The 13,328-nt window shown below is 49.0% G+C and overlaps 1 protein-coding gene across 9 annotated transcripts in view; it reads right to left on the bottom strand.

Annotated features, from left to right (window-relative positions):
• The window catches only part of EXOC7 (exocyst complex component 7), a 135,679-nt gene extending 131,779 nt beyond the window's left edge, over positions 1-3,900 (bottom strand). For all 9 annotated transcript variants that reach the window (XM_029600452.1, XM_029600455.1, XM_029600459.1 and 6 more), the window contains exon 1: positions 3,757-3,900. In XM_029600452.1, the coding sequence (XP_029456312.1) occupies positions 3,757-3,816 (60 nt within the window). In that variant the 5' untranslated portion in view covers positions 3,817-3,900. The remainder of the gene's footprint in view (positions 1-3,756) is intronic.
• Between the last annotated feature and the right edge of the window lie 9,428 nt (positions 3,901-13,328).

Raw genomic sequence — 13,328 nt, 5'->3', positions numbered from 1 at the left:
ACACCCCTACACACTGGTTCTCTCTCTCTCCCTCTCTCACACACACACACCCCTACACACTGGCTCTCTCTCTCTCTCTCACACACACACACACACCCCTACACACTGGCTCTCTCTCTCTCTCACACACACACACACACCCCTACACACTGGCTCTCTCTCTCTCTCACACACACACACACACCCCTACACACTGGCTCTCTCTCTCTCTCACACACACACACACCCCTACACACTGGCTCTCTCTCTCTCTCTCACACACACACACCCCTACACACTGGCTCTCTCTCACACACACACACACACGCACACCCCTACACACTGGCTCGCTCTCTCACACACACACACGCACACCCCTACACACTGGCTCTCTCTCTCTCTCTCACACACACACGCGCACACCCCTACACACTGGCTCTCTCTCTCACACACACACACACCCCTACACACTGGCTCTCTATCACACCCCCTTACACAATGGCTCTCTCACACACACACACACACCCTGCACACTGGCTCCTTCTCTCTCTCACCCACCCACTCTCACAAAGCCACCCCTGCACACTGGCTCCTTCTCCCTCTCACACAGCCACCCCTGCACACTGGCTCCTTCTCTCTCTCACACAACCACCCCTGCACACTGGCTCCTTCTCTCTCTCACACACCCACCCCTGCACACTGGCTCCTTCTCTCTCTCACACACCCACCCCTGCACACTGGCTCCTTCTCTCTCTCACACACATACACCCCTGCACACTGGCTCCTTCTCTCTCTCACACACATACACCCCTGCACACTGGCTCCTTCTCTCTCTGACACACATACACCCCTGCACACTGGCTCCTTCTCTCTCTCACACACATACACCCCTGCACACTGGCTCCTTCTCTCTCTCACACATACACCCCTGCACACTGGCTCCTTTTCACTTTCACTGTTGCGACCGGTCTTCGATGGCTGAGCCCCGCCTACCTCTCACTACTTGCAGCTCCTCCCACTCACCTCGGACTACTGGCTGCTGTGGCGTCTGTTTGCCGTACTCTCCGGCGTCCCCGGACCGGCTTTGGTGCTGCTTCCCGCCATGCTCCTCCAAGGTACCTTAGGGCGCACGCGCTCATGCCGCTCTCATCTTTATTTCCACATTGGTGCGAACCTCAGGGGCGTCCCCCTGATATAACATCACGCTGCCCGGATATTTAAGCCTACAGTATTTGCTAGTTAGCAACTGTAACTCTACGGATGGGATTCGCTCTCCGTACCGAAGCTGCTCTGCCACTCCAGCACTATCTGGAACTCTAACACCCTTCGGGGTTGCTAACGGGGTACCTGCTCCTCGGGGGCCTCTTCTGCTTCTTTCAGGTGCTATCAGGAAACTGGTACTCGCTCCTCGAGGGCCCATGTTCCCTGAGTCGCTGACTGCATCTTCAAGCCTTTCTACTTGGAAGACTTCACTAACAGTTTCCATCTGTGAATACAACTACCATCTATTCCACAATACTGCTTCACTGGAACCAGGTACTCGCTCCTCGAGGGACTGCCCTCTGTTCCGGTGCCAGAGCTCTCGTCTAGTGGAATCTCTGTTACTACTACGTTAGAACAATACAACTGAGTCTCCCTGCTCTAAGGGATCAGGTACTCGCTCCTTGAGGGCCTGCTCTCCCTGTCTCGGAGCTTCTCCTAATTCAACCTGGGACTCTGAATGCGTCTTATTGTGTATTCATAACTCTCAGTCTCTTTCCACTACAGCACTGCCTAGCAGAGGACTCGCTGTTCCAGCGTTCTGTGGGAGACCTGCCCAGCCGGGCTCAACATCTACTACTCATTACTGCCACCTCTGGTGGCTTCCAAAACTGTTTAACAAAAGATTCAAATCTGTGTTTGTGTGTCCAGAGTCTAGCCTGACACTGTGGTCCCTCACGGGACTGCCCCCCGTGGGCGTGGTCAGCTGCCACAGTGTCCAAGGATCCACCCAAACATCAATAACCATAACACACACACACACAGACACCCCTGCACACTGGCTCCTTCTCTCTCTCACAAACACACACCCCTGCACACTGGCTCCTTCTCACAGAAACACATCCCTTCACACAGGCTCTCTTTCTTACACATACACACCCTCACTCAGGCTCCCTCTCTCACAAGCATCCTCACATACACACAATCCCTTTTTCTCACACACCAGCTCCCATTCTCTCACACACATATACACTCTTTTACAATCTCCTCACTCTCTCTCTCGTTCCCCAGGCTCGCAGTCTTACACACACACACAAAACACTCTCTCTCACTCTCTCACCGGGGTCTGCTTCATCTTCACCACAAGCAGGATAGGCTCCGCTCGCAGAATGCCAGGGCCTGACAAATTTTGCGCAGAAAACGGAATTTCTGTGCAGGAGGAGAATTCTGTGCAAATTCTGCACTCTGCAGTAGCACAGAATTCCCCTAGGACTAACTCTTCCTTGTGAACTCTACTTATCAAGCAAGTCGCTCTTATCTGTGCCCTTCTCCTCCCCTGCCAACTTCACACTTTCCACCTTGCTGTGCCATATGCCTGGAACAGACTTCCTGAGTCATTGTGCCATGCTTCCTTCTATAGCCGTATTCACATCCATTTTAAAAATCTCACCTTTTTGAAACTGATTTTAAATCCTAACCACTTCTCCACAATAAATACATATAGGGTTACTCATAAACTTGTTTGTCTTGTATGCTTATCTTGACTAGGCTGTAAACTCCAAGGAGCAGGGACTCTCTTATATCTAACTGTACAGCACTACATACATCTTGTAGCACTTTACAAATTGTTTAGGTAGGCCAGAGAAGCGCTACCAAAATGGTGCAAAGTCTGCATCATAGACCCTATGAGATAAGATTTAAGAAAGTAAATATACTTAGAGAACAGGGAAGGTTTGAAATATGATATTCAAATATTTCAAAAGCATAACTTCAAATTAATATAGCATTTATCTTCCACCTTTTTCAACTACAGCCATTGTGAGGCAGTTCACAAGTTATATCATGAAATAATTACACAAATGTTGCAGTGGAAAGGAAGTTCTAGAATAGAAGTTCTCAGCAAGGATCATTAACAGGTCTGGTATTGAAGGTACCTACAATGAATATTTATCAAACATAGATGCATATAAATGGTCTAAGAACAAGCCTAACTTGAATAGCTTGGTTACCTGGAAAAACAGACCTGTTTGCAACCCTTAACTAGAGCTGAGAACCTTTGCTCTAGAACAAGAAATCACAGCACCAGGCTCCAAAGGGTGGAGGGGGTAGGCTCAGGAGCAACATCAGAAAACATTTCTTCGCAGAAAGATTGGTGGATACAAAGAATGGTCTCCCTGGGAAGATGGTGGACATAAACAGTAACAGAAATCAAGACAAGCATAGAGGATCCCTACTGTCAAGAAGTGAGGGAAAGTCAAGGATCAACTGGTGTATTTGACATTACACCACGAACGAAACTGGGCAGACTAGGCGGGCCCTGATATTCTTATCTGTTATCATAACCTGTTTCTACATGCCAACTGTCCCTATCATTTGGCCAAAAGCTGAAAGCATGCAATGTTTCCCTTTATCTCTCAAAAATTAAAACCGGACGTCCCTAGTCCGTAGGAGTTGTGAGGGCAGCATATTTCTTGCCTGATAGCGCATCTAGTTATTCAAAACCTTCTCTGCTCGTTTGCGGTATCGCTGCCAAGCATTAGCAGGCCCCAGTCCCGCCCCATCCCTTCCCCCGCTCGCCTGCTTGAGCTTATCCTCGATGGTCCTCTTCCTGGCCGAGGCGTCCTCCGTGGGTATCATGCTGAGCGCGACCCCAGCCCTTAGGTACTCCCAAGAGTTTCTGTCTCGGTAGCCGCTGTCAACATCCCTACTTCCGCTCGAAGCCCCGCCCCTTTTCTCACTTCCATTTCTCCCGGCTGCTGTCAACATCCGCTTCCGCTCGGAGCCCCGCCTCTTTTCTCACTTCCGTGGCTGCTGCCAACATCCCCGCTTCTGCCCGGAGCTTCGCGTTTTTTTCACTTCCGACTCGTGCAGCTCTTGTCAACACATCCGTTTGCGCCCGGAGCTTCATGTTTTTTTCACTTCTGCCTTCCGCGCCTGATCCCCTCTGCCATGTAGGTGGAGGCACTCTCGAGTTCAGGTGCCAATTTGGGAGGGAGTTTAAAATCTTGGGTTCTGTTCGTGATTAAGAGACTTGCTTCGGTGCTCTGACTTGCTTGTTCGCTTGAAAAAAGTCTTTAGGACTACCGATGACCGTACTGGGACTGGCAAAAGAGCAGAAATAGCCACCTACTGACTGGAAGCGTCAGTCTTTCTGATGTAGGAGGCGACCGGGTACCTGTGCATCCGCCATTGACTGGAGCTGTTTAGTCGAAAAGTTGCTCTATTGCTGATTTTGCTGGAGACGCTGTGAAAAGAGCTGAATGCTGTAATCTGGGAACTTTTGAGTATTGCTTATCCTGAGATTGGAGCGGGAGAGAGGAGGAAATTCACTTTGTGTTCTCCGCTATACATGCTAGCAGCAATTGCTATGTTGGCATTAATGCACCTACCTGCACAAAAGGTGCTGTAGAACCTACAAGATCATTTCTGGCACTAGCATGTGTATCAAAATAAACAACAATGACTTGCTTTGTCTCTGAGAATTTTCTTTCTCCCTCCTCAGTACCATTTCCCTCTTCCTTCCCTTCTGCAGCTTCTCTCATCTTCAGATCTACTCTTTGTTTCCCCATCAATAAACAGGCTGAATTAGCCAGTACATGTGGATGATATCAGGTAGCACTGAAGGGACCCACTTCTCCAATCTAGTAGAGCCTTGAGCTCTACTGAGCATGTGCAGAAATTGCTTCAAGAGTCTCTTCTGTCATTTTTTTCTCAGAGCACAGCATAGTCATGAATGCCAGTCTCTCCTATGTTTTATTTTTGTAAAATTTCTTAAAACCTTTTTCAGTTTGATAATTTTTCTTCTCATTAAGTGTCTCGCTGCCTTTGTAGTCCCACAACAGCACTCTTCAGTGCTACCAAAAACAAAAGAAAAAAATGCACCAAAGTGTGGCCTTCTCTCCCAATATGTCCAGACAGAATAAGAAATCAACTATGGTGAACAGTTTCAAAAGTTGTATCTGGAAAGTACAGAACATGGCCAGAAGAACTGCTATGCCTGTGGACAGATGCTTTCGCACTCGCAGAGATCCAGGGTGCTTCATATTAAGGAACTGCATAAATCACTGTATAGTAGGTCCTCGACCCAGAGATGAAGTTAGGAGTTTGCTACTCCTAGGCACAGTTGCTATTGTGCCCCCCTCTTCCATCCTCCTACCCCCACTCCTGGGAAAGTTCAGACCACAGTAAGCAGGAGGTGTAAGGCAGAGTCCCAGAGTTTGCTGTCGCAGCACAGGTATAGATTCTGTAGCAAGAACTAGAAACATCTGAAGCAAATTGGCAAACATTTCCATATTTTATATTATAAAAGTTAAGTAATTACCTTGCTTGAGTTTGTATAATTAATTTTTTTATTGAGGAGGAAAAGGCATCTTGCATATCAGTACAGGGATGAGATCTTGGGAATGGGCTAAAAAGAAGAAGGTGAGAAGACCAGGGATGGGGAGAGAAAAGGAAAAGAAGAAGACTAGGAATGTAGTGAGGAAAAGGTGAAAGGGCTGGGGATAGGGAGGAGTATGAGAAGGAAAGAGGACAAGGGGTGGGGAGGAAAGGGATGAGGGGGATGGCATAGAGGAAATAGGGAATCTGAGATGGGAGGAAAAGAGGGAGAGGGAAGGGGGGATGGGATAGAAGAAAGGGGGAAATTGGGAATCTGAGATGGGAGGAAAAGAGGGAGAGGGATGGAGGTTCTGGAATGGGGAAAGGGAGTAGGACATGTTGGGGGTGGGTTCCAGAATCTCAGATCAAGAAAGAGAGAACCTGAATTGCAATAGGTGGGGGAGGGGGGGAAAAAGGTAAATATTCCTAATGTGCTCTGGTCCTGCTTCCCTTACAACTCCTCTCTAACCTCTCAATCTAACGCACACATACCGGCACCAATCCCTTCTCTCTTACACACAAACACTGCCCCCTTCCTCCCATCTGATCCACTCATTCCTCAGCCTCTCCTCACCCCAAACTATCCCCATTCAGCCCCACCTAATCTTACCAACATGATCCCTTATTCTCTCTGTGCTCCAGCTCATCCCCTTCCTATTTTTTTCCCTGCATGCTGCCTGGGAAGGGAGGGACTGGATCAGGAAGCAGGGCTATTCTCTGCTGAGTGAGATTCAGCACAGCTGGAAGGCAATAAACCAACCAGCTTGCTGCTCTCCCCAGATTTTTTGCCACCCTAAGCACTAGTTCTTGTGTGCTTATGGATAAATCCAGGCCTGTCTCAATCCACAGTGCAGCCTCATCTGCCTAGCTGAGAAAAGAATTGAGCAGGAGCTCCTCAAAAACTCCCCCATCCGCTCGGGCTGAAGCCATGGGGTCGTTCCACAAGCCCCCCCTCCTCCCTCCCCACACATAAAAAACAAAGCAGCATCAATCACCACCCATTGCAGCCTGCATCAAAGAAGCATAAACATTCTAAGTGGGGTGTCTTGGTGCCAACAGCATTGGCAACACACTATGTACCGCCTTACATGATCCATCTTCCACCAATGCAGTTGCTGCACAACACATCACGATGCTTAGTGCAGGACTTGCAGAGATGCATGATGCACCAATGCACAATGAACTGGTGCACTGGATGATTAATGCTCCAGTGCTATGGAAGCATGCGGCTTTGCATACCAATTTATCCTAAGACTGCATGGTGTTCAGGATCCTATATCACCCAAACCCGTGAGGTACAGTGCAAAGACCCATGGCATAGCTCTGATGCAGCTGACACAATATCATTGACCTACTCCAGCGCATCTCAAAAGATCCATGGAAGCATACCAAAATCATCCAAAGTGTCCAACACTGTACCCCATCAAAGCCACTGCACAACCATTTCAGACTTCGATTTATCAGGCTGCTTTGCCAACACAGCTTTACATGGCCCATCCTCGCTCTGTGGAAGAAGTCAGGTTGCCCCTGCCAGCACAAATAACCACACCTAGATTAGTGGCAGAAGGATATTGACCTCCATAGTGTCGCTTTCTTCTAACAGGCCGCCTGTTCTCATGCAAGATCTAAGGGTAATCCGGGAAACTATAGATTCTGATTTCACTGCCAGGAAAAATAGTGGAAACTATTCTAAAGAACAAAATCACAGAACATATAGAAAGACAAGGTTTAATGGAATATAGCCAGCATGGATTTATTCAAGGGAAGTCTTGCCTCACAAATCTACATTTGGTTTTTTAATGAAATTCATTTTTAATTTTTGGAAATGCTTTATGTAAACCGTTTTGATTAAACACAGTTTGTAAAGGCGGTATACAAACATTTTTAAATAAATAAATACATTATTTTGAAGGGGCTAATAAACATGGATAAAGGGGAACCGGTAGATGTAGTGTATTTTAATTTTCAGAAGGTGTTTGACAAAGTCCCTCATGAGAGGCTTCTCAGAAAACTAAAATGTCATGGGATAGGAGGCAATGTCCTTTCATGGATTGCAAACTGGTTAAAGGACAGGAAAAATTATAGGATTAAAAGGTGTCTTCTCAATGGAAAAAGGTAAACAGTGGAGTGTCTCAGGGATCTGTACTTGGACCTGTGCTTTTCAGTCTACTAGATAAAGGAGCTGACGTGCCACAAATGCGCCGTAGAGAGCAGCTCTACGGCGCATGCGCAGGCGAGCACATCGGTCAGAGCGGAGCGTGCCTGAAAAAAATGGCGCTGGGAGGAGCAGTAGCAGCGGCGCACGCGAGGGAGGGACCCCCCGGAGATCTTCCGCCTGCGCCATCCGAGTGAAGGGGTTGTGGATGAGCTGAAAGGGGAGGGGATTGAGAGAGGGGGAGTGACTGAGGGGAGGGAGGGAGGAGAGAGCGAGGGGAGGGGAGTGACTGAGGGGAGGGGAGTAGGAGGGAGAATAGAGGTGGGAGGGAGAATGAGGGGGAGGGAGTGGGAAGGAAATGGACCGAAAAATTTTTTTTAATGTAGCCCGTTGTTACGGGCTTAACGGCTAGTATATTTATAATTGATCTGGAAAGGGATACAATTAGTGAAGTGATCAAATCTGCAGATGACAAAATTATTCAGAGTAGTTAAATAACATGCGAATTGAGATAAGTTGCAAGAGGACCTTGCGAGACTGGAAGAGTGGGTGTCCAAATGGCAGATGAAATTGAATATAGACAAGTGCAAGGTGATGCATATAGAGAAAATAATCCATGCTGTATTTACACAATGTTAGATTCCATATTAGGAGTTACCACCCAGGAAAAAGATCTAGGCATCATAGTGGATAATACATTGAAATCATCAGCTCAATATGCTGCGGTGATCAAAAAAGCAAACAGAATATTAGGAACAAGCCGTTAAGCCCGTTAAAACGGGCTACATCCCTCTGTCTCTCACCTCCCCCTCTTTCTCTCTCCCCTCACTCTTCACCACCCCCTCCCTCACCCACTCCTCCCCACCCTCCCCTCTCCTATCACTCAGTCCCTCCCTCCCACTCAGTCTCACTCACTCCCTCCCCCCCTCTCCCTCCCTCTCACTCACTCAGTCCCACTCACTCTCACTCAGTCCCCACTCCCTCCGTCCTCTCCCTCAGTCCCACTCCCTCCCTCAGTCCCTCCCCTCACTCAATCCCTCCCTCCCACTCAGTCACTCCCTCCCCCCTCCCTCTCACTCACTCCCGTCCCACTCACTCTCCCTCAGTCCCACTCCCTCCCTCTCTCTCCCAGTCCCACTCCCTCCCTTCAGTCCCCCTCTCCCTCTCACTCAGTCCCACTCCTCCCTCTCACTCAGTCCCACTCCCTCCCCCTCACTCAGTCCCACCCCCTCACTCAATCCCTCCCCCTCACTCAATCCCTCCCTCTCACTCAGTCCCTCCCTCCACTCTCTCTCTCGTCCCTCCCTCCCACTCAGTCCGTCCCTCCCTCTCTCTCTCTTCTCCCTCCCTCGCTACCGCCGCCCGCGTACGCCGTCGTCTACCACCCCGCCCGCGACCGCCGCCGCCACCGCCGCCGCTCGCTACCGCCGTCGCCGCCCGCTGCCGGTACCGCCGCTGCTGCCACTGGACGCCGCCATTTTTTTTTCTTTCTGAAGCTGCCTCAGAGCGACGTGCTCGCCCGCACATGCGCGGTAGAGCTGGTCTCTACTGCGCATTTGCGGGCTGTCGGTCACAGGCCATTTATAAGGTAGATTATTAGGAAGGGAATGGTGAATAAAACAGAGAATGTCATAATGCCTTTGTATCACTGCATGGTGAGACTGCACCTTGAGTACTGTGCTTGCCACATCTCAAAAAAGATACAGTTGCACTGGAGAAGGATGACCAAAATGATAAAGGAGATGGAACAGCTCCCCTATGAGGGAAGGCTAAAGAGGTTAGGGCTGTTTAGTTTGGAGAAGAGCCAGCTGAGGTTAGCAAGTAGCATTTTTAAAACAAATCGGAGAGCTTAATTGTGCACTCAGTGCACAATTAAGCTCTGGAATTTATTGCCATAAGATGTGGTTAGGGCAATTCGTGTAGCTGGGTTTAAAAAAGGTTTGGATAAGATCCTGGAGGAGAAGTCCATAAATGCTATTAATCAAGTTGACTCAGGGAACAGCCACTGCTATTACTGACAGTAGCATGAGAGCTATTTAATGTTTGGGTACTTGCCAGGCACTTGGAACCTGGATTGGTCACTGTTGGAAACAGGATGCTGGACTTGATAGAACCTCGGTCTGACCTAGTATGGCAACTTATATTCTTAAAAGCCTATCCTGGTCTCAGAAGGGGATGTCCCATCACCTATACCAAGCCAGGGGACACATCAGTTGCTTGACCAAATCACATACTTAGGCCTAGATTTATCAAAATGTGGTAAGTACTGGGGTGTGGTTTATGCAAATATTCAGTTTATTGCAATTTGTGCTAATTACCTATGTGAAGAGCTAAGTTACTGCAAATTGTGATAACATTATCAGACTTTGCGATAGGTGCCAGACCTGTTGTATTTCCTGCATACAGCCAACCCCTGGGGGGGGGGGGAAGAGAGAGAGACACACTGGCCATAATGTCATCTCCCTAGATAGGTATTTGTATCCCTATGGTAGGCCCACCTAGTAACTCGAGGTGAGGTTTAGGTATTAGAGTAGGGGGTTAGGGGCCACTCTGACATTCAAAGTGAGACGTACGAACAGAACAGCGGTCTCTTGTGAAGATTTGATGACCTTCTGAGTGAGGAAACTCACTCTAAGATGAGATTTGGGCAATGTTCTCTCAACCTAGCTTGATGGACCCTCTAACAAGCCCCAGATGGGTTTAAAAGGGTGAAGCACATATATTACGTGTGTAACCCTTTTAAAATCCGCCCCTTGATATGGAAGGTGGTGTACCTCATAATTGTGACTTCAGCTAGGAGAATCAGCAAACTCCAAGCTCTCATTCACTATCCTCCATACATGCAATTGTTCAAAAACAGACTGATTCTCCGTACTCACCTGACGTTTCTGCCAAAGATTGTCTTGGCTTTCCATATCAATCAATCCATCATATTGCCTACCTTCTTTTTTAAATCCCATGCATATGAAGGCAAAAGAGCCCTACATACGTACCTTGGACTGCAAAAGGGCCTTAGCATATTACAAGAAATGTACTCAGTTAAATTGTAAAACCTCCCAACTATTCATCTCATACAATCTCAACAGGCTAAGAGTAGCAGTTGCCAAGCATACCTTGTCTAACTGGCTGGCTGAGTGCATTCACCACTGCTATTGTTGTGTTCCGCGCCCACAGCCGTCCGCGGGCGCGGCCCCCTACCTCCTCCAACGACCAGAGCAGCATCGGGGCCGACTGCCCTGCCCCGAGCTCCGCACCCCCGCGCGGCGGCACAGGCCTTCGGGCTAGCCGCCGGGATCAGAGCCGTCCCTGCTCCTCCCGCGCAGCCGCTGCTGCTCTCCTCCGCGGCCCGGATCCAAGATGGCCGCCTCCATCCTTGGACGCGAGGCCACGCCCCTTCACCAGAGTTAAAGGGACCTCGCCCCTTTAATTGCCTGCAGCTCTTACCTCCAGGGCCAGAGGAAGTATATAAGGAGACTTCCTCTGACCATTCCTTGACTTGGCAACATCCTCCAACGCTGTCTAGTCTGCTTGCTTCAGTGAGTTCCTTGAGCTTGGATTCTGTGTCCTGTTTCATCTTGGTGTTCCTGGTTCCTGACTTCGGATTGGCTTACGGTGATTCTCTAGTTCCTGACTTCGGATTGGCAAGTGGTGATTCTCTGATGCATGACTTTGGACTGGTGAGCGACGACCCTCTAGCACTCGACCTAGGACTCCTTCAAGACCATCGACTCCAAAGGCTCACCGGCCCGGGTCCCTATGGGCTCCTCCTGGGGGGACCGCGGGCTTCCAGGGTGAAGCTCCAGTCAGCTCTTGCACCGACGCCTGACCTCTCTAAGGTCCACCTAAGTCCCAGCGGTCTGGGTCCCTACGGGCTCCTCCTGGGGGGATCACAGACTTCCAGGGGTGAAGACTCACCTCCTCTTCTCGTCCCTTCTTCTGTCTCCACCACCGCTTCAGTCTCCAGTGCCAAGGGTCAGCTTGTCCCGTCTTCTGCTCTGCCTCGCCACCCGACGAGAGAACCTACGGATCCTCCGAAAGGTATACCATCCTCCCGTCAGCCAAGGGTTCACAAGCCTGAGCGTAACAGCTATACGTTAGCAGGACTGCAAGTTACAGATTCTGTAAAGGCTCATCAAGAAAGAGACAGGGCTGCTTCTGTAGCTTATCTTCAAGAAGTACCTACTGAAGATATCTGCAAAGCTGCAACTTGGTCTTCAGTTCATACCTTTACATCCCACATTATCTTGATAACCTCTCAAAGACTGACACATTTGGATAAGCAGTTTTGCAAAATCTGATCTTATTGTATCCACTTTCCATGGTGAGGATCACGTTGCTTTCTGCTGCAGTCCTCAGTTTTGGACTGCTTATATTGATGGAAGAAAGCAAGTTTGCTTACTCTAAAAAGTGTTTTCCATAGAGTGGATGAATTAGTAATGGAACCCCACCTGCCTCCCTGGAGAGTTGACTACATAGCTTGATTAGCTCTGGTATAGCCTGAGGAGGTTCTCGAGGCAACGGCCACATGGGAATTCCCCCACATGCCCAACAGAGCTCAAAGGTCTACTAGCTTGGAGATACAAGTCCGTTGGATGCCTAATTCATCCTGCTGTCCACAGAAACCATCTTTTATGGAAGCAAACTTGCTTTCTCCATCCTCTTTGATGTGTCCAACGTTTCCTCCCTAGGTCCCTCTTCCTCTTTGTAACACAGTAAGGTAATAATTGATGGCAGAAAAAGCCCAAAATAGCCCATCCAGTCTGCCCAGCATGGTGTTTAGGATTGTAATTGCTGCTTCATGCAGGTTACCCTGTGGCTTCTTCTTAGAGTTGTAACTGCCCCTCTAAGCAGGTTTCTCCCATACTTCTGCATAATACAATCATTTCAGTGCTGTTTTGGGTTGAACCATTGCTCTGTGCAGATTGTCCCAGTGTTTTATTCCCATCTTCTTGCCAATAAGGGGTCCTCTGTTTATCCAACACTTTTTTGAATTCTGCTACTGTCTGTCTCCACTACTTCCTCAGGAACAGCATTCAGTGTATCCACCACCCTTTCCATGAAAAATATTTTCTGATATTCCTGAATCTACCTTCTTATAGCATCAAACTGTGACCCCTAATCAAGGACAGCTCTATTATGAGGCAGGGTAAGGCGACTGCCTCAGGCAGCAACTTTTTGGGAGCAGCAAAAATTGCCCCCCAAAACACTCTTGTGGCGGCTGCAACACCTTGCCACAAAACAACTACCCACCAGATTCACATTCCGTGGGCTGGAAGAAGAGCCCCATGGGTGGTGCACAACCATGATGCACCTGTGAGGTTCCCACCTCCCACGGGCCTGTAGAGGAGCCTTGCAGTGGAGTGCCTCGATGACATGCCTGCGGGGTTTCCACGCCTTGAGGGCCTGTAGAGGAACATCCGAGTGCTGCTGTTTATGTTGTGCCGGTGGTGTTTCCACACCCCACCGAGGGAAAGTAAAGGAAGATCTGGGCAGAGGGAGAAAGAGTAGAGGGAAAGAGGGTGAATAAGAGGGAAAGGGAAAAGGTTTGGAGAAGGAGAAGGGAGGATGAGGGGGGGAGAAGGAGGGTTCAGTGATGTGGGGAGGGAAGTGAAAGAGG

This window comes from Rhinatrema bivittatum, chromosome 4, assembly GCF_901001135.1.
Source record: "Rhinatrema bivittatum chromosome 4, aRhiBiv1.1, whole genome shotgun sequence".
Lineage (NCBI taxonomy): Eukaryota > Metazoa > Chordata > Amphibia > Gymnophiona > Rhinatrematidae > Rhinatrema > Rhinatrema bivittatum.
The sequence above is the reverse complement of the archived record's forward strand: the minus strand, read 5'-3'. Positions and strand labels throughout refer to the sequence as shown.